At 36.1% G+C, this 20,371-nt stretch overlaps 1 protein-coding gene across 19 annotated transcripts; it reads left to right on the forward strand.

The window, feature by feature from the left end:
* Positions 1 to 1,623: 1,623 nt before the first annotated feature.
* On the forward strand, positions 1,624 to 19,722 carry LOC126693311 (UPF0481 protein At3g47200-like). Of its 19 annotated transcripts, none has more exons than XM_050389246.1 (7): positions 1,624 to 1,880; positions 3,262 to 3,323; positions 4,372 to 4,605; positions 5,402 to 5,512; positions 11,050 to 11,160; positions 11,530 to 11,640; positions 18,059 to 19,722. In XM_050389246.1, exons 5-7 carry the CDS (start codon positions 11,050 to 11,052, stop codon positions 19,358 to 19,360), a joined length of 1,524 nt encoding a protein of 507 aa, XP_050245203.1. In that variant the 5' UTR covers positions 1,624 to 1,880; positions 3,262 to 3,323; positions 4,372 to 4,605; positions 5,402 to 5,512; the 3' UTR covers positions 19,361 to 19,722. The 19 variants fall into 19 exon arrangements, with proteins under 19 accessions (XP_050245203.1, XP_050245204.1, XP_050245206.1 ...); XM_050389247.1 differs by lacking the exon at positions 4,372 to 4,605 and adding an exon at positions 4,950 to 5,060; XM_050389234.1 differs by lacking the exon at positions 5,402 to 5,512 and adding an exon at positions 4,950 to 5,060 and having other exon boundaries at positions 1,629 to 1,880; positions 4,322 to 4,605.
* Positions 19,723 to 20,371: the final 649 nt, after the last annotated feature.

Below are 20,371 nucleotides of genomic sequence, written 5' to 3' on the forward strand. Positions count from 1 at the left end.
CAATTATATATCAAATAACTTAAACCACTTAATATAATTTTGTACATACTTAGTATATATTTAAAATACCGATAGCAATTCAGTTATGTATAATCTTTACAATTCTTATTCAATGGCATTATAAAATAATATGTTTATTAAATACTCTTATATTAATTTTTGTAAGTAAGTGGTTTAAAATATTAATAATACTTAACCACTTAAACACATAGTTTAATTATAAAAATTGGGTTGGGGTGTTACACTATGCCTAAGTTTTTTTCTCATAAAAAAATGTCAAGCTTAGTCGTGGCTGAATACAAATTTTGACGTTTTTTTAAATATTTTTCTCCAATTGGCTTCTTTTCTTAATGATTAGGCTTCTCCACATCTTGTAGGTCTCTAAGTTTGAGTTGGGTTCAACCTACTTAAGTTAGAGTTTATCCATATCCCTTAAATAAAACCCATTAGCATGTAAAACCTTTTTTTTACCTATAAAACAAAGATAATTCATAATCAGTCACAAAATAACATAAAAGTAAAACTAAATATGCAAATATGAGAGTACTTATTTTATATATTTTATGCACATTAGTGGCATGGCCACTTGGTCCCTTAGCCACTAGTCCATAGGAGGAAACATAACAAATAAAAGTGAATATATATCAAATATTAATAACAACCAGTCAGTTGCATAAAAATGAAGGTACAACCATTAGTTTATGAATTAGTTTATGAAAAAGTTTAAGAACACACTTTTTCATAGCTTGCGTATGCATTAAGTGGTGATTGGACATTCACAAAAATATTCTAACATAGTGTAGATACTTTTCACCTAGTACCAATGATGGAACCCATATATAAGTGTTATGATCCAATTGTAAATTTATATATGTGTAAGTTGTGGCAAAATGTATAAGTCTCTAGACAAATTGTTAGCTTATTGGAAAAGTGTATAATTTCAAATTCGTAAATCAAATAACAAGCTTGTTTTGTAAATGGAGAGAAAATAGCTTTTTTCGTTCTCATACACAACTTCAACAAACTTGAGTCGTTAAAGAAGTTTTTTTTTTTTTAATAAATTCGTTAAAGAAGTTATTAGTGCATGAAAGTGTGTGCATTTGATTCCATACTTGGTATATGAATAAAGTTAAGATTCTAAATGTAACACCCTGACCTAACTTTATAATTAAATTATGTGTTTAAGTGGTTTATTATTATTTGAGTCACTTACTTTCAAAAAATAATATAAGAGTATTTAATAAGCATATTATTATTTTATAATGCCATTGAATAAAAATTGTAAAGATTATAAATAATGGAATGGCTATTTGTATTATAAATATATACATAGTATGTATACACTATATCAAGTGGTTTAAGTTATTAGATACTTAGTTGGTGCTTAATTAAGTGTATAAAGGTAATGATATATATGCAAAGTTATATTGTTCTTTGGGCCTTTCTAGAAATATAAGTTTATAAGGGGGTGAAAAGTATAAATGCCAAAAGTTGAAAAGATGGGTAATGATCTTTTCTCTCCTTTGCATTACACGTGCCCCACCCCAAAAGTTCATTTCCTTATCTTTCTTGGTTACACCAGAAACTTCCTTGGTCTTTCTTTCTTTATTTCTTTGTTTTCTTCCTTCTTTGTTCTTATTGGCTGCACCTTTATCTCTTCTTTGACTTCCTCAAAGAAAGAAGACTCAAAAAGCTCACTCCCTCTTTCATACCCACAAGTCAAACACCAAAAGAAAGAAAAGCTCTCAACTCTTCTCTCCCTCTCACACCTTTGGGTCCAGCAGTAAGGAAAAAGGTTTCTTTTAGTTCTTCTCAAACTTTTGTTATCAATTTAAAGTTAGAGTGATTCTAGTTCTATCACTCCAAGAACCGTGCTTTGGGTAAGGGGAAAATCTATTTTTTTTTAAATCTATTATTCATTTTAAACTTAAGTGATGGTTATATGAATTTGTATATGTATGTGTTGGATTTTAGAGAATGTTGATTGGTTGAATATGAAGAGAGTCATTTTTATGCTTGCATATACTCTTAGATGATAGACTAAGATAAAATCTATTATGGATAAGTGTTAAAATGAGTAAAATAGCTAGATAAATTTCATGGAATTGTTAACTGAGGAGGTGCTGAATGTGTAGTTGATTAAGTTATTAAAGCTAGTTGAGAGTTAGTTCATGAACTTGTTAAGAGTTGCACTCATTGGTTAACCTGTTTGGTCATTATAAATCTTGTATTTTTCTAGGACAGCTATGGGTAAATGGTTTGTTGGAAATTATTATTTAATATGTCTAGTATGTGCATATTAAATTTCATATGAAAATACCATCGTTTGATTTTTTTTGTGAATTTACAAGAAAATATTGCAAAACTGTCACTGTGACAGATTTTGTGTTTATACATGGTAAATTATGTATTAAATTGTATACAATGAATTAGGATGCTAGGAGTAGTTCTTACGAATGCTAAGACACATATGGTTGTTTTGGAATTGGTCTCACAGCATTTGGATTAATATAAAAATGATGGTTTAATTTCTAATTTGCATGAAACTTTGTTAGGACAGATTTGAGCACATTATCTTGTATGATTTTTAATAAATCATAATTTAATACTTTGACTCTGAAATTAATATAGTATTTACTAAACATCTAAAGGAGTTATTCTATAAAATTGCATAAAGTTTAGATGTGAATTAACAGCCCATTTGTATTTTATAAATGAAGTATATGCTGCTGGGATGAACAGTGAACAATAAGAGACATGCCTAACTTTGAGAATTTAATTCTAAAGTTAAGTTGAATGATTTGAGCTATAATTTATTATGCTCATCATTTGGTATGTCTGGATTATAGATAGATTTTGTGTAACTTGGTTTGAGGTTTAGTACTCAAAGGAAGGGTTCTAAACCAAGCGACAGTTGTATTTATAAAGCTGTTTTGTTCAACATGTTGTATGTTGCTTTAAGAGTGTATATGGTTACATGACCATGTTTAAAAGAGTTTATGTTTATGCATGCATTATGGACTTAATCTCAAGCACATTTTGAAATGAAGTTGACTCTTCTAGAGATATGTTATTAATATAAGAATGATGGCGTTTCTTTAGTTTGGTACATCATTTGTTGATGTGTGCACAATATGTTTGTGGAAACCTCGTTGAGATGAGATTAGGATTTTCTTGATTCTAAGATATAGGTTTTGAGATAAATGTGCAAGTTTATGATAAGGAATAATTGATAGTAATAAGTTTTGATATTTGGTTTAGGTATTACCAGTTCCCAAGTCTAAGCTCCTTCGACTATAGGCTCTCAGTTCCTCTGCTTTCAGGTAAGGAATAAGTTATATGAGCATTTGGTAAGTCATGAGGTTATTTTAAAGTAAATTATGTATTAAAAGGTTTTTTATTAGAGATATGACATATAAGCATGTTTTAGACAAAGATATGTTCATGAGCTTTCAAAACCTATGTATATAATTTAAGCATATTGATACTATTACTAATTCTACAAACATGATGTTTAAAGAAAAGAATGAGAATGTTATTATTATGAAATGTTATACAAACTATGAATTTTAGTATGATATATAAGTAAGAAATGTTTTCTGATTATGTCTTTTGGTGATCTGAACTCTGTCAGTAGAGGTTAATTACTGGCTTTCCATAGAAAATGTTATCTAATTGGTCATTAAGTGGGACTGGCTTTGCTGTGCCTGCCCTTGTTGGTTACGGCCAACTTGTGGAGGAAGTCAACCTACCCCCATGTTTGAAAGATATGTATTATGACGTGATCCTGAGAATACCTGGCATTATGGGAAATGTTGGATGCCTAGCACAGTGGTGTTAGAATCCTCCCAAATAAGTACAGACTTATCAGATATGGACTAACCAATAAGTTATTTATGAACAGCTATATTATGTTATTAATCATGAGAGATTGATTTTGTTTAAATGCATTATGGAAAGTTAAAGGCTCTCATAAAAAGAAGTTTATGATGAAAAGAAAAGTTGTTCTTTAAAGATAAGAGTTTCTGAAGTTTTGTTATGCTTTAAAGATAAAGCTTCTGATAAAAGTACAAGTTTATGTTAAAAAGTTATAAGATATCTATTCTTTATGAAACGTTAAGTTTTATGACTATGAAAAGTAAAAGGGAAATTTTTGTAAAAGTTTAAGTTGGTTCTTGTTAATATTAAGTTTAGGCTTAATATAAACATGCCGGTCATGGTCACAAATCCTGGTATCGGGTTTGGGGCGTGACAATAAATGCTTCAAGCTAATGTTTCCATGTTCACTTGGCCAATATAATGCTTAGTATTTGATCAATAGGTTAATCATACCAATTATAAGCTACCTTGTTTTTGTAAACACTCACCAAGGCTGGAATGGATCACGTAATTCCCATGGAGGAGTTCCATTTAGGAAAAGTTGAAAGAAAAGAAGCTGGTGAATCAAGCAGAGACAATGATCAACCTGTCATTGTCGCTGGAGAAACCCATAAGCTCATGACTAGTACAATCCAAGGTAGTACCAGTTCCAAGGAAGAGAAGTTTAAGAAATTAAAGGAGGCGCAAGCCAAAGTGCAACTCGGAACAACACCAGAGATACAAGAGGTTGTGTTAATACATTATAATATAAGTAAAATAGTCCTTTTATTAATTTAGTGCCATTCATGTTTCTCAAAAAAAAAAAAAAAAAAAAAAGTCCTATTCGGTTATTCATTTCATATCCCATTAAGTCAAAATAGTTGTTACAAAATATTTATATCCACTAGGTATGATTTATTTCTCCATTCTCTAGTGATTTAATTCCTTATTTGTAACTAAGTATTTTAACTGTATATAAAAAATTATATATGTTTTTATGATGTGTATATACATAGTAGGGCTATCCACAGGTCGGTTTGAGTTGGGTTTGTGCCTAACCTGGAACTGACTTGACTCTATCGGGGTGGCAGATGGGAGAGCCCACAATCGAAGGTAGTTCCAGTTCCAAGGAAGAGAAGTTTAAGAAATTAAAGGAGGCGCAAGCCAAAGTGCAACTCGGAACAACACCAGAGATACAAGAGGTTGTGTTAATACATTATAATATAAGTAAAATAGTCCTTTTATTAATTTAGTGCCATTCATGTTTCTCAAAAAAAAAAAAAAAAAAAGTCCTATTCGGTTATTCATTTCATATCCCATTAAGTCAAAATAGTTGTTACAAAATATTTATATCCACTAGGTATGATTTATTTCTCCATTCTCTAGTGATTTAATTCCTTATTTGTAACTAAGTATTTTAACTGTATATAAAAAATTATATATGTTTTTATGATGTGTATATACATAGTAGGGCTATCCACAGGTCGGTTTGAGTTGGGTTTGTGCCTAACCTGGAACTGACTTGACTCTATCGGGGTGGCAGATGGGAGAGCCCACAATCGAAGGTAGTTCCAGTTCCAAGGAAGAGAAGTTTAAGAAATTATAGGAGGCGCAAGCCAAAGTGCAACTCGGAACAACACCAGAGATACAAGAGGTTGTGTTAATACATTATTGTGGGGCCCAACAATATATGGGCCAGGCCCACTTGTTCACGGGAAGCTTTAAGGCCCAAGCCGAAGAAGGTGGTAGTCCAAGCTCATTAGTGTAAAGCACAAATGGGCCCAGAGAGGTAGCCGAGGACGGTGCAGCCCTCGGCTGGTCCAAAGCTCCACCAAGAAAAGGGGCAAAAGCGGCATAGGGACAATCTTAAAAGAAAATCTGAAATATCTAGGAAATGCTGCCCTTACCGCCTTTCCCAGACTGAGCTTTGCACCTAACAGAGCCGTGTTCTTTAGCTTTATCAACTACTCCCAACGACTTGGGTCTGGGACAGATGGGACAAGTATCAGTCTTGGAAAGGTCGACCCTACACGTGGACGAAGGAAATTGAACGCATGCTAATATAAAAGAAAAAATATGTAACCTAAAAGGGGGCTGGAGTCCCACTGGGAGAAAAAAGGGTTCCAGAGGTGAATACACCTGAACCATGTATGAACACCTTAACAAAACCACCGCCGGGTAAACACGACTTAGCTTTTCGATCCCACTCTCTACAAATGATATTGTATGGGCCCATTCACGTCCTGACCCAACAACCATTATGGTTCGTTTCGGAACGTGGCCCTACAATTGGCGCCGTCTGTGGGAATGGCTTGCGCGTTGGCTCAGGCGGCGGTGGAGTTAAGCTTTTGTCGAGCGGGGGTCTATGAGGATGCCTTTATGACCGGCGACACATTGTTGTTGATCCAACATAAGTTCCCACTAGGGGCTACGCCTCGCAGTGTCAAAGGTATGGGCAAGTCTAGGGGCTTCAAACATCAGGCTAGCGTCCCCCATCTTGTTCGAGGAGCTAAACCTTCGGAAGATAAATAAATAAAGAAAAATGCAAGTTTTGGACAGAACCAAGGCCTTGCACGGTCCTCGGACCCAAGCCTCTGGGGAAACCAACTACTTAAAAAGGCAATACAAGTTTTGGACAGAACCAAGGCCTTGCACGGTCCTCGGACCCAAGCCTCTGGGGAAACCAACTACTTAAAAAGGAAATACAAGTTTTGGACAGAACCAAGGCCTTGCACGGTCCTCGGACCCAAGCCTCTGGGGAAACCAACTACTTAAAAAGGCAATACAAGTTTTGGACAGAACCAAGGCCTTGCACGGTCCTCGGACCCAAGCCTCTGGGGAAACCAACTACTTACAAAGAGAATACAAGTTTTGGACAGAACCAAGGCCTTGTATGGTCCTCGGACCCAAGCCTTTGGGGAAACCAACTACTTACAAAGAGAATACAAGTTTTGGACAGAACCAAGGCCTTGTATGGTCCTTGGACCCAAGCCTCTGGGGAAACCAACTACTTACAAAGAGAATACAAGTTTTGGACAGAACCAAGGCCTTGTATGGTCCTCGGACCCAAGCCTCTGGGGAAACCAACTACTTACAAAAAGAATACAAGTTTTGAACAGAACCAAGGCCTTGTATGGTCCTCGGACCCAAGCCTCTGGGGAAACCAACTACTTAAAGGGAAAAACTGCATTACATGGATTCTCTAGTTTGCCCTCAGATCCTCAACACTAAAAGGACCAGTATGGAATGGAGTAACGTGTTTCCAAAAGCATAATCGAAGTCATGCAATGCTCGGTCACTCCCTCGGATGAATTATTTAGAATTCGTCTTTCTCAGACAGTACTCTCGCGCTTATTACAGAACGTTCAACCGTTATCTCGGTTAGTTTCCTAAGTTTAGCTTATTATGAGTTATTATTATTATGCCTGATAGTGTCGGTAGATTAGAATTAGTTGAGTTGTGTTTCAAGAGTTCTTGCTTTAAATACCGTCGAGGAGAAACACGCACATGGAGCACACCCATTCACAAAGTAGTGTTGTCGAAGGAACAGCATTCAAAACATGTAAAGAAATGTCCATTTTTTACTAAAGCAAAGAAATAGTACAGCGTACAATGAAAAGCTGGAATCAGTTTGTGTCAAAGCTCACTACATAATCAAAAAGAAGGAAAGATACAAGAGAACAAGGTAAAGCCGAGGAAGTAGATCAGAGGAGAGGTTGGCTACAGCACCAAGACCTTGTTCTTCCTCAATGCTTTCGCATGCCCACAACTCAAACAGCAAAAGAGACCCAACTTAAGCTTGACACCGCTGAAGGAAAGGTGCAGGGAGTTGGAAGTTGAGGGGCTTTCTCTAAATATTTGCTCGCCACAAGGCAGAGGCGCTGATGGCGGAGAATCTTTCTTCTGACACACCAAATTTCTGGCATGAACAGAACCTGCTTCGGATTTTGACTAAAAGAGGGAGAGACATCCTTTCCTCTCGATAGAAATAGAGTATTCTCTTGAACTTATGCTTCATGTGCCCATACCTCACTATTTCGAGTCTCATGAGGGCACAGCGCTTCCGTGGCGGAGAGAGTTCCTTCTTCCCAACCCTCGTCTCAAACATATTGTGCTAAGGGAGGACAGCACTGAGTATAGGAGCTGTGATTTGGTAGAAAACTAAAGAATTGGTGCGAAGATGAAGTAATTTTCTCTCCTATTTATTTAAAGAGATAAGGTGGTGGCATTTAATTCACGCAGCGTCCCAAGGAACGCTACAGACAAGATGGCCTAGGCTCAATCTCCAACGCCCCCTGCAACCAGGAGATTAAAGGAGTCTCTGGAAGGTGCACCTCGAACATTGGGACGCCAAAAAGTACTACGTAACCAAAAACTACATAAATACCCTTTAAGTTGTGGGCCAAGTGAATTCGCGGCCCAGGCCTGTTCAGCATGGGGGCCCAGGGGCAATGGCCCAGGCCGAGGAATAACCGTTGCCAAGGACAACTTCCTGCTCGGCACCTCATGGAATACCTAAGGAAAGGGAGAAACTGAACTCAAAAAGACTTGGACAGAACCTAGGACTTGCATGGTCCTCGGACTCAAGCCTATGGGGAAACCAAGTACATAAAAGAAAAGCATAAGTCTTAAACAGGACCCAGGCTTTGTGATGTCCTCGGACTCAGGCCTTTTGGGAAATCAACTGCTCGAATGGAGAAGTTTCTCGGCTCAAATACTGGAAAAGGTTAAGGCCAGTATGTTAAGAAGAGGACGAAACGACCTGATGATCGTTAGCCTAAGGAAACTGCTCATTGGGAGGGTGACATGTCCTCGGATAACTACTTCTTACACCTTATCGAGCGCTTAGCCCCCATCTCGGCTAATTTTAAAGTAAGCCTCGTTCCTCACTGGTCGGATTGTTATGTCGAATAATAATTTTATTAAAGTTATGGTGGCATCTTTTTATTAACAAATATTTCAGCCTTAGTTGTCATTGATTCAAATGCTATATTATTGTGCCGAGCAGCGTGTGTAAACTTGTAAAACATAAAAACAGAACATGCGAAATAAATGAATAGCAACTTTTATTAATATGGAAAATTGTTACAACGTACAAAGAAGGGCTTAAACAAGCCTATACAAAAGGTGAACTACCGAAGCAGCAATAACCACTACAATACAGATAAGTAAACAGTCAGGGGTCTTGTGGACTCATCTTCAAAGTCTGTCCGATCTTTGCCTCAGTATTACTCATATTGAGAGAAGAACTTTCTTTAGAAAAAGATGAAGGACAAGGAAGAAGAATTTGAAGGAGAAGGAAGAAGAATTGGAAGATGGAGGAGATGAATGAGGAAGATGGAGGACATGAGCAAGAGAAGGAGGAGAAGAAGAGGGAAGAAATGAAAAGAAGGAGAAATGAGCAAAAGAGGGAGAAGGAAAAGCCCCAGGATGGAGCTGGTGGTGGAAAGAAGAAGAAAGAAAAGTAAAGGGTGGCGCCAGTGAACGAAGAGAGGAAGAAGCAGGGGCATTTAGTCCCTGCCCCAGTCCTGACTCCTAGCACACCGGTACCACATTAGATATGCTCATGAGAGAGCGGGTGGTGATGATGCTGTGTGTCCTCGGCTCAGTCACGTCGAAGGTGCGACGTGACGAGTTCCTGCTTCGGATTTTGGCTGAAAGGTAGGCGAGACAAATCTTGAGTCTCCGCCATCCTTGCCCCGATCGAGCCATCTCGAGCTTAGCCAGAACAAGGTATTTTTGGGAGGGAGAAGGTTTCTTCATCACCTATGACTGTGGCGAACGTATTACGAGACGAGGTATAATCAGAGGGTAAATGTAAATTCTGGGAGGAATCTAAGGACTTCAGTTTTCTGGGGGATTAAGGGATTCACATATGGAAGAAACAACTCATGTCCACCCTCTTTATATAAGGGACGAAGAGGATGGCATTAAATGTGTTCAGATCTTCAAGGAAATCTGCCAGCGAGAATGCGCCTGTTCCGCTCCCCCACGTCATCAGTAGCCATTGAATTTGAGAGGTCTCGTGAAGGGAAAACATTAAAGACCTACTTCGGATAGCCAAACGGACAGAACGTATCAAGGCTAAATCAAGAAGGATATCTCGTAGATCGGAGCGTTTCCTGGGCATTTGGAGAAGTGCCAATGCCAGGGAAGGGTCGAATTAAAAGAGCCGTAATGAAGGCTCGGAGTTACCAAAACCCCCCTTTCCAACCAAGAGGCCGGACAGCAGGGTTTTGAGGGGCTATTGTGGGGCCCAACAATATATGGGCCAGGCCCACTTGTTCACGGGAAGCTTTAAGGCCCAAGCCGAAGAAGGTGGTAGTCCAAGCTCATTAGTGTAAAGCACAAATGGGCCCAGAGAGGCAGCCGAGGACGGTGCAGCCCTCGGCTGGTCCAAAGCTCCACCAAGAAAAGGGGCAAAAGCGGCATAGGGACAATCTTAAAAGAAAATCTGAAATATCTAGGAAAGGCTGCCCTTACTGCCTTTCCCAGACTGAGCTTTGCACCTAACAGAGCCGTGTTCTTTAGCTTTATCAACTACTCCCAACGACTTGGGTCTGGGACAGATGGGACAAGTATCAGTCTTGGAAAGGTCGACCCTACACGTGGACGAAGGAAATTGAACGCATGCTAGTATAAAAGAAAAAAATATGTAACCTAAAAGGGGGCTGGAGTCCCACTGGGAGAAAAAAGGGTTCCAGAGGTGAATACACCTGAACCATGTATGAACACCTTAACAAAACCACCGCCGGGTAAACACGACTTAGCTTTTCGATCCCACTCTCTACAAATAATATTGTATGGGCCCATTCACGTCTTGACCCAACAACTATTATGGTTCGTTTCGGAACGTGGCCCTACAATTATAATATAAGTAAAATAGTCCTTTTATTAATTTAGTGCCATTCATGTTTCTCAAAAAAAAAAAAAAAAAGTCCTATTCGGTTATTCATTTCATATCCCATTAAGTCAAAATAGTTGTTACAAAATATTTATATCCACTAGGTATGATTTATTTCTCCATTCTCTAGTGATTTAATTCCTTATTTGTAACTAAGTATTTTAACTGTATATAAAAAATTATATATGTTTTTATGATGTGTATATACATAGTAGGGCTATCCACAGGTCGGTTTGAGTTGGGTTTGTGCCTAACCTGGAACTAACTTGACTCTATCGGGGTGGCAGATGGGAGAGCCCACAATCGAAGGTAGTTCCAGTTCCAAGGAAGAGAAGTTTAAGAAATTAAAGGAGGCGCAAGTCAAAGTGCAACTCGGAACAACACTAGAGATACAAGAGGTTGTGTTAATACATTATAATATAAGTAAAATAGTCCTTTTATTAATTTAGTGCCATTCATGTTTCTCAAAAAAAAAAAAAAAAAAAAGTCCTATTCGGTTATTCATTTCATATCCCATTAAGTCAAAATAGTTGTTACAAAATATTTATATCCACTAGGTATGATTTATTTCTCCATTCTCTAGTGATTTAATTCCTTATTTGTAACTAAGTATTTTAACTGTATATAAAAAATTAAGTATTTTAACTGTATATAAAAAATTATATATGTTTTTATGATGTGTATATACATAGTAGGGCTATCCACAGGTCGGTTTGAGTTGGGTTTGTGCCTAACCTGGAACTGACTTGACTCTATCGGGGTGGCAGATGGGAGAGCCCACAATCGAAGGTAGTTCCAGTTCCATGAAAGAGAAGTTTAAGAAATTAAAGGGGGCGCAAGCCAAAGTGCAACTCGGAACAACACCAAAGATACAAGAGGTTGTGTTAATACATTATAATATAAGTAAAATAGTCCTTTTATTAATTTAGTGCCATTCATGTTTCTCAAAAAAAAAAAAAAAAAAGTCCTATTCGGTTATTCATTTCATACAGGGGCGGCCCAACATAATTAAGGGCCTAAGGCGAAAAATTTATGCGGGGCCTTTAATATGTAAATATTAATTAAACAAAATTATTTAATACTAATCAAATTAAGGTTAATTTGATACATTAAATACATAAATAATACCAACTAGACTAATGTTAATTTTATATAAAGAATTGAATATCATAGTTGAATTATAAATATTAATAACAAGAAATAAAAATATATTGCGATTAAAAAAGATACTTTATTTTAGATATAAGACGATGCTAGTTAAATAAAATTGTAATCTAATTTTTAATTTTATATTTTGATTTTAAGAGAGAGAGAGAGATAGATATTATTTGGTATATAGTTTTGTAGGATATTAGTTTACAAAAATCAAAGTCTTAAACTATTAGAGGAGATTAATCTATAATTGATGATTTAACACATTTGTAACATTTTTTTGAAATATTTTAGGGTTTCAATTGAGTTAAGGTTCTATTGGTCTCGTACTTTGAGAGTCTTAATAAAAATGAAAAATAAAAATGGCTAATTAAAAGTACTATAAAATGTTCAAAATATAATGTGATAATGTCACTTATTGGTGAATTTCATCAATTTAACTAATGAATGTTTATATCACGCTTTTTTGTGATTAATAACATGACAATTTGTAAGCCAATAGTAAAATTTATACATCACTAATAAAAAAAATGTACAACCTTTAGAAAATATATATAATTTTATAAAAATTTGGGCTTTTAACTATAAAAAATGGGGCCTTTTTTTTCAAAAAAATTTTTATTTTTTGGTGGGGCCTTAGGCCTAGGCCTAACTTGCCTAGGCCTTGAGCCGGCCCTGATTTCGTATCCCATTAAGTCAAAATAGTTGTTACAAAATATTTATATCCACTAGGTATGATTTATTTCTTCATTCTCTAGTGATTTAATTCCTTATTTGTAACTAAGTATTTTAGCTGTATATAAAAAATTATATATGTTTTTATGATGTGTATATACATAGTAGGGCTATCCACAGGTCGGTTTGAGTTGGGTTTGTGCCTAACCTGGAACTGACTTGACTCTATCGGGGTGGCAGATGGGAGAGCCCACCATCAGCTGAAACGGTGATCAGATTGGTTTGAATTGAGTTGGTTTCGATTGAAACTGAGAAGGCAATGGTGCTAGGAGGGATCTCATCAGAATCTTTAGATCTCTGACAAGATTGCTAGATCTTAACAAGATCTAGGTGGAGATCACGAGATCTTGGCCAGATCTCGCCAGAGTTCAGGGTAGAGATCATTGTATTTTCTCCAAATCTAGGCCAAACATTTGGTAGAAATGGAGGATTCTAATGAGTGTTCTGAGATTTTTGGGTGGAGGGACTGTCGAGTCGGTTTAAATCGGGTTTTAGAGGGAACACTTGACACTTGACCTACTCCTGTCAAGTTCTGGAGGAGATCACACGCCGTTGACCACCACAGGTATCGGTTCAGGTGATGGTCAGTTTGGTTTCAGGCAAGTGAAGCGAGTGGGTCAGGTGATCGGATCTGCCATACACCCCTAATACATTGAATTGGCTCTAAGTTTAGCCATTTAGATAAAAGCTCCAAAATTGTGAGTAAAGTCAAATAATCATTGATGATTAATTTCCTCTAATAGCTAGAGTTTTTAATTTTTGTAACAAATCTCCCATAGGTTACATAATCAACATAAGCCACAAAATCTCACACATGACTACGCACCAAAACAATCTCTCTATCCCTCAACACCAAAATCAAAGTTGGAAATTAGATATTTCAATTTTCTTGGACTTGCTTCATCTTCCTCAAGGTACTAGAAAACTATTTTTTTTTTTAAAAGTAAAATTCTTCATTTATTTTATTAAATTTTATGCCAAATTTATGATATTGGATTATCCATATGCAATTGATCTTGATTTAGTTAGTATTAGTTATGTTTTGAATTCATTTTTATTTGGCACAGGTTAAGGCCATTGAATCATTATATTGTTTGTTTTTTTTTTTTTTTTGATAGGTGAATCATTATATTGTTAAGTGAAAGAATAGTGCGTTCATAAATTAGATTCTATTTTTATATGTTGTAACATTTATCTTGTCCTTATTTTATTATAATTTTATATTGAGTTAGCGTTTATTTAACTTTTAAATATTTTTTTAACTATAATTGTCTGCTAAAACTATTAAGGATAAATTACAAAGTTGGTCCCTATCCTTTATACCATATCTCAATTTAGTCCTTAATATTTTAATTGTATTAATTTAGTCTTCAACTTTTTTAGGATTGTGTCAATATAATTCCTGCCATTATCTTTTGGATGGAAAAAGCTGATGTGTTAAACTGAACAATAAAAAATTGTTTTCAATGCCACCTCATTTGCTAATTATACCTCCACGTCATTTTTTTTTTAAAATTAAAATTTAGAGATCGACGTCATCACCAAAATCCCTAAAATCATTAACTCATCTGTCTCTTCTCCCTCTCTCTCGTTGGTGGTGGAAGATCTTCCTCCTGGCAAGGAACCTTGCTGCCCCAACAACCATGCTAAAAGTAGACTCTTCCTTCACTGTTTCTAAGAAAGGAGTGTAATCTTCTTGTGCTGGATTAACAACACATCCTATAGCTAGAGTATTCACAAGTGCACCTACTCCATAAATCCACTTCCACTTCAATCTTAGAATTGGGACTCCAATTAACTAGGAGAAACTGGCCAATTCTCATAAACATTTAGAAAACTAACCAAGAAGAATAGTAAAATAAGAACCAATTTTGATAAGCTTATTTAATTCTCTCTCTGTGTTGTACCACCAACAAACAAAACCGGTAGAACCAAAGACCCAAAACCACCAAGAATCCCACATCACGACACGACGACACCACCAAATACCCAGCCAGCCAGCATTTAGTTGAACCAGAGACCCATCCTACCACCATGGCATGGCATCATCAAAGACCAAAAAAAAAAAAATCTCTCCTAAACCACCACGATGACACCACCAAAGATAATAAAACCCAAACACAACCATATCAATCACCTAAATCCAACGTCAAACCCATATTTCATTCATTTGGGTTGAAGAAGACCCATTTATTGGGCAGAGCTTCGATTCACACTCCAAGGCTAAGGAAAGCAAAGGTTTCGAGATTGAGCTAAGCAACGGTGCCAAGAATGATCTAGGCGACGATGATGGTGTGGTGGTGGTGGGGGTTCAAGAGAGTTTTTTTTTTGGGGGGGGGGGGGGGCGGGTTGGGGATGAGGATGAGTTTTTTTTTTTTTTTTTTGAAACTGGGAGAAAGTAGGTAACTAGCACTAAAATACTAACTATTTAGTTAGTAGTTAAGGTTTCAAAACTAATTTTTTTTCTAGCATCTCGAGTCTTTTAAGCTCGATTTTGGCCAATAAATCGACCATCAAATGCTCGATTTCTATGCTCTGATTACTGCCGACGTGGCAAACTTTGCCACGTGGGAACACAGAAATCGAGTCTCTAAGACTCGATTTCTAAATGTTATAACTCAACCACAACGTCAGGGAAGAAAGCAGAGAAAGAAAAAAAAAAAAAAACACCCAGAAGAGAGATCGGCGAGACCCAGGCAAGACCCAGGCGCCGCGCGCGGCCTGGGTCTCGCGAGCCCAGGCAAGACCCAGGCGCCGCGCGCGGCCTGGGTCTCGCGCTGCCTGGGCTCGCGAGACCCAGGCCGCGCGCGGCGCCTGGTTTCGCGAGACCCAGGCCGCGCGCGGCGCCTGGGTCTTGCCTGGGCCTCGCGAGACCCAGGCCGCGCGCGGCGCCTGGGTCTTGCCTGGGCCGCGCGAGACCCAGGCCGCGCGCAGCGCCTGGGTCTCGCCGATCTCTCTTCTGGGTTTTTTTTTTTTTTTTTTTTTCTCTGCTTTCTTCCTGACGTTGTGGTTGAGTTATAACACTTAGAAATCGAGTCTTAGAGACTCGATTTTTGTGTTCCCACGTGGCAAAGTTTGCCACGTCGGCAGTAATCAGAGCATAGAAATCGAGCATTTGATGGTCGATTTATTGACCAAAATCGAGCTTAAAAGTCTCGAGATGCTAGAAAAAAAATTAGTTTTGAAACCTTAACTACTAACTAAATAGTTAGTATTTTAATGCTAGTTACCTACTTTCTCCTTGAAACTGGGATGAAGATGAGTTAATGATTTTAGGAATTCTGGTGTGTACGTGTCTAAGTTTTAATTTCAGGGAAAATAATTTTTTATTTTTTTAACACGTTAGCTTTTTCTATTTAAGTGATAACGGTTGAAATTAAATTGATACGACACTGAAAATGTTGGGACCAAATTAACATAATTGAAAAATTAGGGATCAAATTGAGATCTGGGGTAAAGAATAAATAACAACTTTGTAATTTACCCAACTATCAATTGAGAGAGAGAGAGAGATGATTTGAAATATATATTTTTTTAAATCAATATAAAAAATTAGATGAAAATCTCATACATGAAAAATAAATACATTAAAAATATATAAAATATTGAAATTGAATCAATACACCAAAAAATAACATGAAATAATCATAATGAATTAGGAATGTGATACCACAATTAATGATTATATAAAAAGACTAGATTCTTTATTGAATGTATGTATTGCTTATAGAATTTTATTGACAACACTTATTACCGTTGTTTTTGTATAAAGAAGTTTTTCAAGATTAACATTGATAAAATCCTAGTTATGATCGATTATTCATGTAAGTGATTGAAAATGAGATGTTAGCATAACCTAAATTAAAGAATTTATTAGAAATTTTGCATCTCAAAAAGCACAAAGAATCGATTAAAATTTTATATATATATATATATATATATATATATAATATTATTCAATTGATATTTAAATATAGAAAATTTCAATTTAAAATTGTTGCCTTAGGTCTCAAATTTTATCTAATAAACCCAGCATATATAAAATGTAAAAGAAATAAATGAGGATTGTTATGGTGCATAAACACATGTTAAAATTGGGTTGTATCAATAGAATTGTGTTAGAATTAAGTCTAGGTTAGAAGTAGATCAAAGATGAAAAACTTTTGATCACTCAAAGATTATGTCTTATTGATCTTTTGGCTTTTTCCCGTATCTTTTGCACTATAATGAATTTCTAAGTAAAACTTGTTTCTTTGGGAATTAGATATTAGGAGCCTTAAAACAGACACATATTTGACTATAACATAAGTGAAAAATTTGTCCCTTCAATAAAATTGTTGTGACCCATACTTCTAATTCTACTAGAAAAAGGATTATTGCTCAATTTTAATTTTACTTTGTGCCCCTATATAAAGTATGAACAACTTGTTTCACATCTTTAGAGGCAAGAAAGGCAATTATACCAAATTAGAAACCTTCAAATCTTGAAGCATTTTTCCAGAGCCTATATAGAGAAAAAAAAACTTCCTTGTGCTGAGAGCAAAAACAAGAAATAGAAATGTGTGATGATCGATGATAATACCTTGTGCCTTAAACGTTTCTTTGAAACCACAGTGAGTTCATCACTGCAGCAAATATTCAATGAAGTTCATTGGAGTGTGCTAGAGGTACTAGTTTGTGTAGATAAGGAGTTCGTGAAGGAAATCACCATTGAAAGATTCTAGAGGGTCTTGGGGCCTGTGTGGTAAGAAGGCCAATGAAGCATTTGCAGAGGTTAAAATTAAGAGTCTAGTTATACAAATTTTCGCAAGTCGACAGTTGTAACCGTTTTTTTATAGTAGATTTTCTAAGGGATTTGATCTTAAATTGTTTTTCCGCTAAAGATGTTTTCATTGATTTTCTGCTTTATTATTAAATTTGTTTGTGCTTTTACTAATTTTATTATTATTATTATTATTGCCTTAGAATTGGTATTTTGATATTGTGGTTAATAGATTTGCCTATGTATGGAATTGACAATAAACTTGTTGAATTAATCTATTCATTTGACTGCATAGAACACAAAGGTGTTAACCAAGATTTTTCAAGGAAAGACATATTGTGGTCAAAAAATTACTTCTTTAGTGGATGTTGTATGCTAAGATTAATAAGTCACTGTACTTGTTACATTGGTTGAGTCTTGAGACATATGATAAACATTTAATCTGTGATGTGAAAGCCTAAAAGGAGCGAGGTATTCATGGTACTTGGTCAAGCTAGCTATATGCACACGATATTTATATCATATTATTAAAAATTATTTTATATATAGCATTTCAATGTGTTGAAAAAACATATTATTTATTGTCAATTTATTATATTTTGTGTCTGTTATTGATTATGTTAATTTCTAAATTGCGGAACCATCAGGTTTTAATGCTGCGAGATCACAAGCATTACCAAAAGTACTGTGAGCCGAGAGTGGTATCACTCGGTCCTATCCATCATGGTAAGCCTAAATATCAGCTAACAGAGGTGTACAAGCTTATGTTGGCAGACAAATTCATTGGAAAAACTGGCAGGACTGATGAAGAATTGTATGGTATTATTAAGGATAAAATCAAAGGACTGAGGGAGTGCTATGATGAGAAAGTGACACAGAAATATAGTGATGAGGACCTTGCTTGGATGTTGTTTGTGGACGGCTGTGCAACATTGCAGTTCATAGACTTGGTTGCTCATCATGAGAATGTCGAAGATTTCAAAATTAAAAACGATCAAGTGGCGTTTGTGCAACAAGATTTGTTCTTGTTAGAGAATCAACTTCCTTACAAACTCCTCGACTATTTAATGAAAAATATTAAAGAGGAGGAAAATAGAAAAATGGAGAAAAACTTGTGGAAATCTATCCAAATTTTCATCGATATGCACAGCATGCTAGCTGATGGAACAGAATTTCAAAATCCTCAAAATGCCGTCCATCTTCTTGATCTTCTGTGGAAAAGACTTCTAGGTCTTGATGGCGTGAAAGACGAAAGTGCTCAGAAAAAAGAAACTGGCGAGAAACCCCGAAGTCCGACTGTGAAACGTAGTAAAGCTCGCACACGTAGAATGATTAACACTCCACCTAACAAGAATGAAGAAAATGATGAGAGAGATCTAGAGTGGCATTCATTTCGCAATGTGCAGGAGCTTAGAGAGGTAGGAATCCATTTGAAGCACAGCAAAAGTAGAAGCTTGAGAGATATAGAATTCACCAAAAAATGTAATTTCTATCCGGGAATCCTTTGGATGCCTAAAATAGTAGTGGATGACTCAACTGGGCCAATGTTCTTCAACTTAATAGCCTACGAGATGTGTCCTGATTTCGAGAATGACTTTGGGATCACCTCTTACATATACTTCCTTGATTCACTTATTGATGAACAAAAAGACGTTATTGACCTCAGGAATGCAGGCATACTCCACAACCTCCTCGGCAGCGACCAAGAAGTGGCTGATGTCTTCAATGAGATAGGCACCGACTTGGTGCCTAACCTTGATATATATAGAGATGTCAGAGTTCAAATCCAAAAGTACTACAAAATGCAAAAAAAGATGAAGATATCTCCAGTCATTCATACGCATTTCAGTAGCCCCTGGACGGTCATTGCTTTCGTTGCCGCATTCTTTGCACTTGGTCTCACTGTCGTACAAACGGTGTACTCTATCTTGGCATATTATAAAGGGTAAAAAGAAACACCACCCCTAATATAAATAACCATAACCACACTGATTCTATGTCTTTTCAGATTGTTGTTCAATAAGTACCTGTAAGAGTTCTGTACCTGTCAGGATTTCTCATAGGCCTTTCTCTCTCTCTCTGGAACACATCCTCTATGGCTACTATGTCATTCCGTTTGTTTACTTTTCTTTTGTCGAACTCCCTTGTTCGTTTAAATAAGTCAGTGTGGACAATGTACTTGATTCTTAATTAATTTGATGTAATGTGTGTTTGAGATAAAAACATGATATTTATCTGCCAGAATTTTACGTGTGAGGAGGGTTGAGTGTATTATTATGTAATAAAATTTGAAGATGAATGATTGATATAATATATTACCCTATTATATGATTTAGTTTTGTTGTTAAACTGTTAGAGCATGAAATTTCATATAAGGTGTATGCTTGGATATGGATTTATATGTCAATATGCATTTTTTTCATCTGTAAATTTTTTAATTAAAGACTGTATTTGAAACCACAATTTATGTAATCCTTCTTGATTTGATATATGCCCTACGCCTATGGACGAAGATAGGGTGAAATCATTCACAAGTTGTTACCATATGCTACTATCAACTTCTAAGTTCATTTGTTGGAGAATTTACTCAATCCTACATGTAGTCCTCCTGACCAACACAAATAATTGTGATTCCACTTATTGTCTAAAAACTCTAAACTCTTTAAAATCAGGTGTTGATTAAAAAAAATGGTTAGAGAACCACGTTGTTAAATGCTAACCCTAGTACACTTTGCAAATTTCTTTAAAATATTAATATTCCTTATCCATTTTCCACTCTTCTATAAGTAATTCAGTTGATTCTTGTAGCTTCAGTTGCATGCTCAGCAGAACATGAACAATATGTTAAAAGTATTTTCTCAGTTTGAGTTTTTGGATAGTTCACAATTTGCTCATAAAACTTGAAAATTGAGCAATTCCCCCCCCCCCCCCCCCCCCATAAGTATTGGAAACTAACAAAT

This window comes from Quercus robur, chromosome 7 (assembly GCF_932294415.1).
Source record: "Quercus robur chromosome 7, dhQueRobu3.1, whole genome shotgun sequence".
Classification (NCBI taxonomy): domain Eukaryota; kingdom Viridiplantae; phylum Streptophyta; class Magnoliopsida; order Fagales; family Fagaceae; genus Quercus; species Quercus robur.

Excerpts from the sequence above, each read along its gene's own strand:
- LOC126693311 (XM_050389234.1), top strand. The coding sequence starts at position 4,378 with ATGGATCACGTAATTCCCATGGAGGAGTTCCATTTAGGAAAAGTTGAA. Across the intron at positions 4,606-4,949 it reads CAACACCAGAGATACAAGAG|ATGGGAGAGCCCACAATCGA; the intron begins GTTGTGTTAATA and ends TCGGGGTGGCAG. Across the intron at positions 5,061-11,049 it reads CAACACCAGAGATACAAGAG|ATGGGAGAGCCCACAATCGA; the intron begins GTTGTGTTAATA and ends TCGGGGTGGCAG.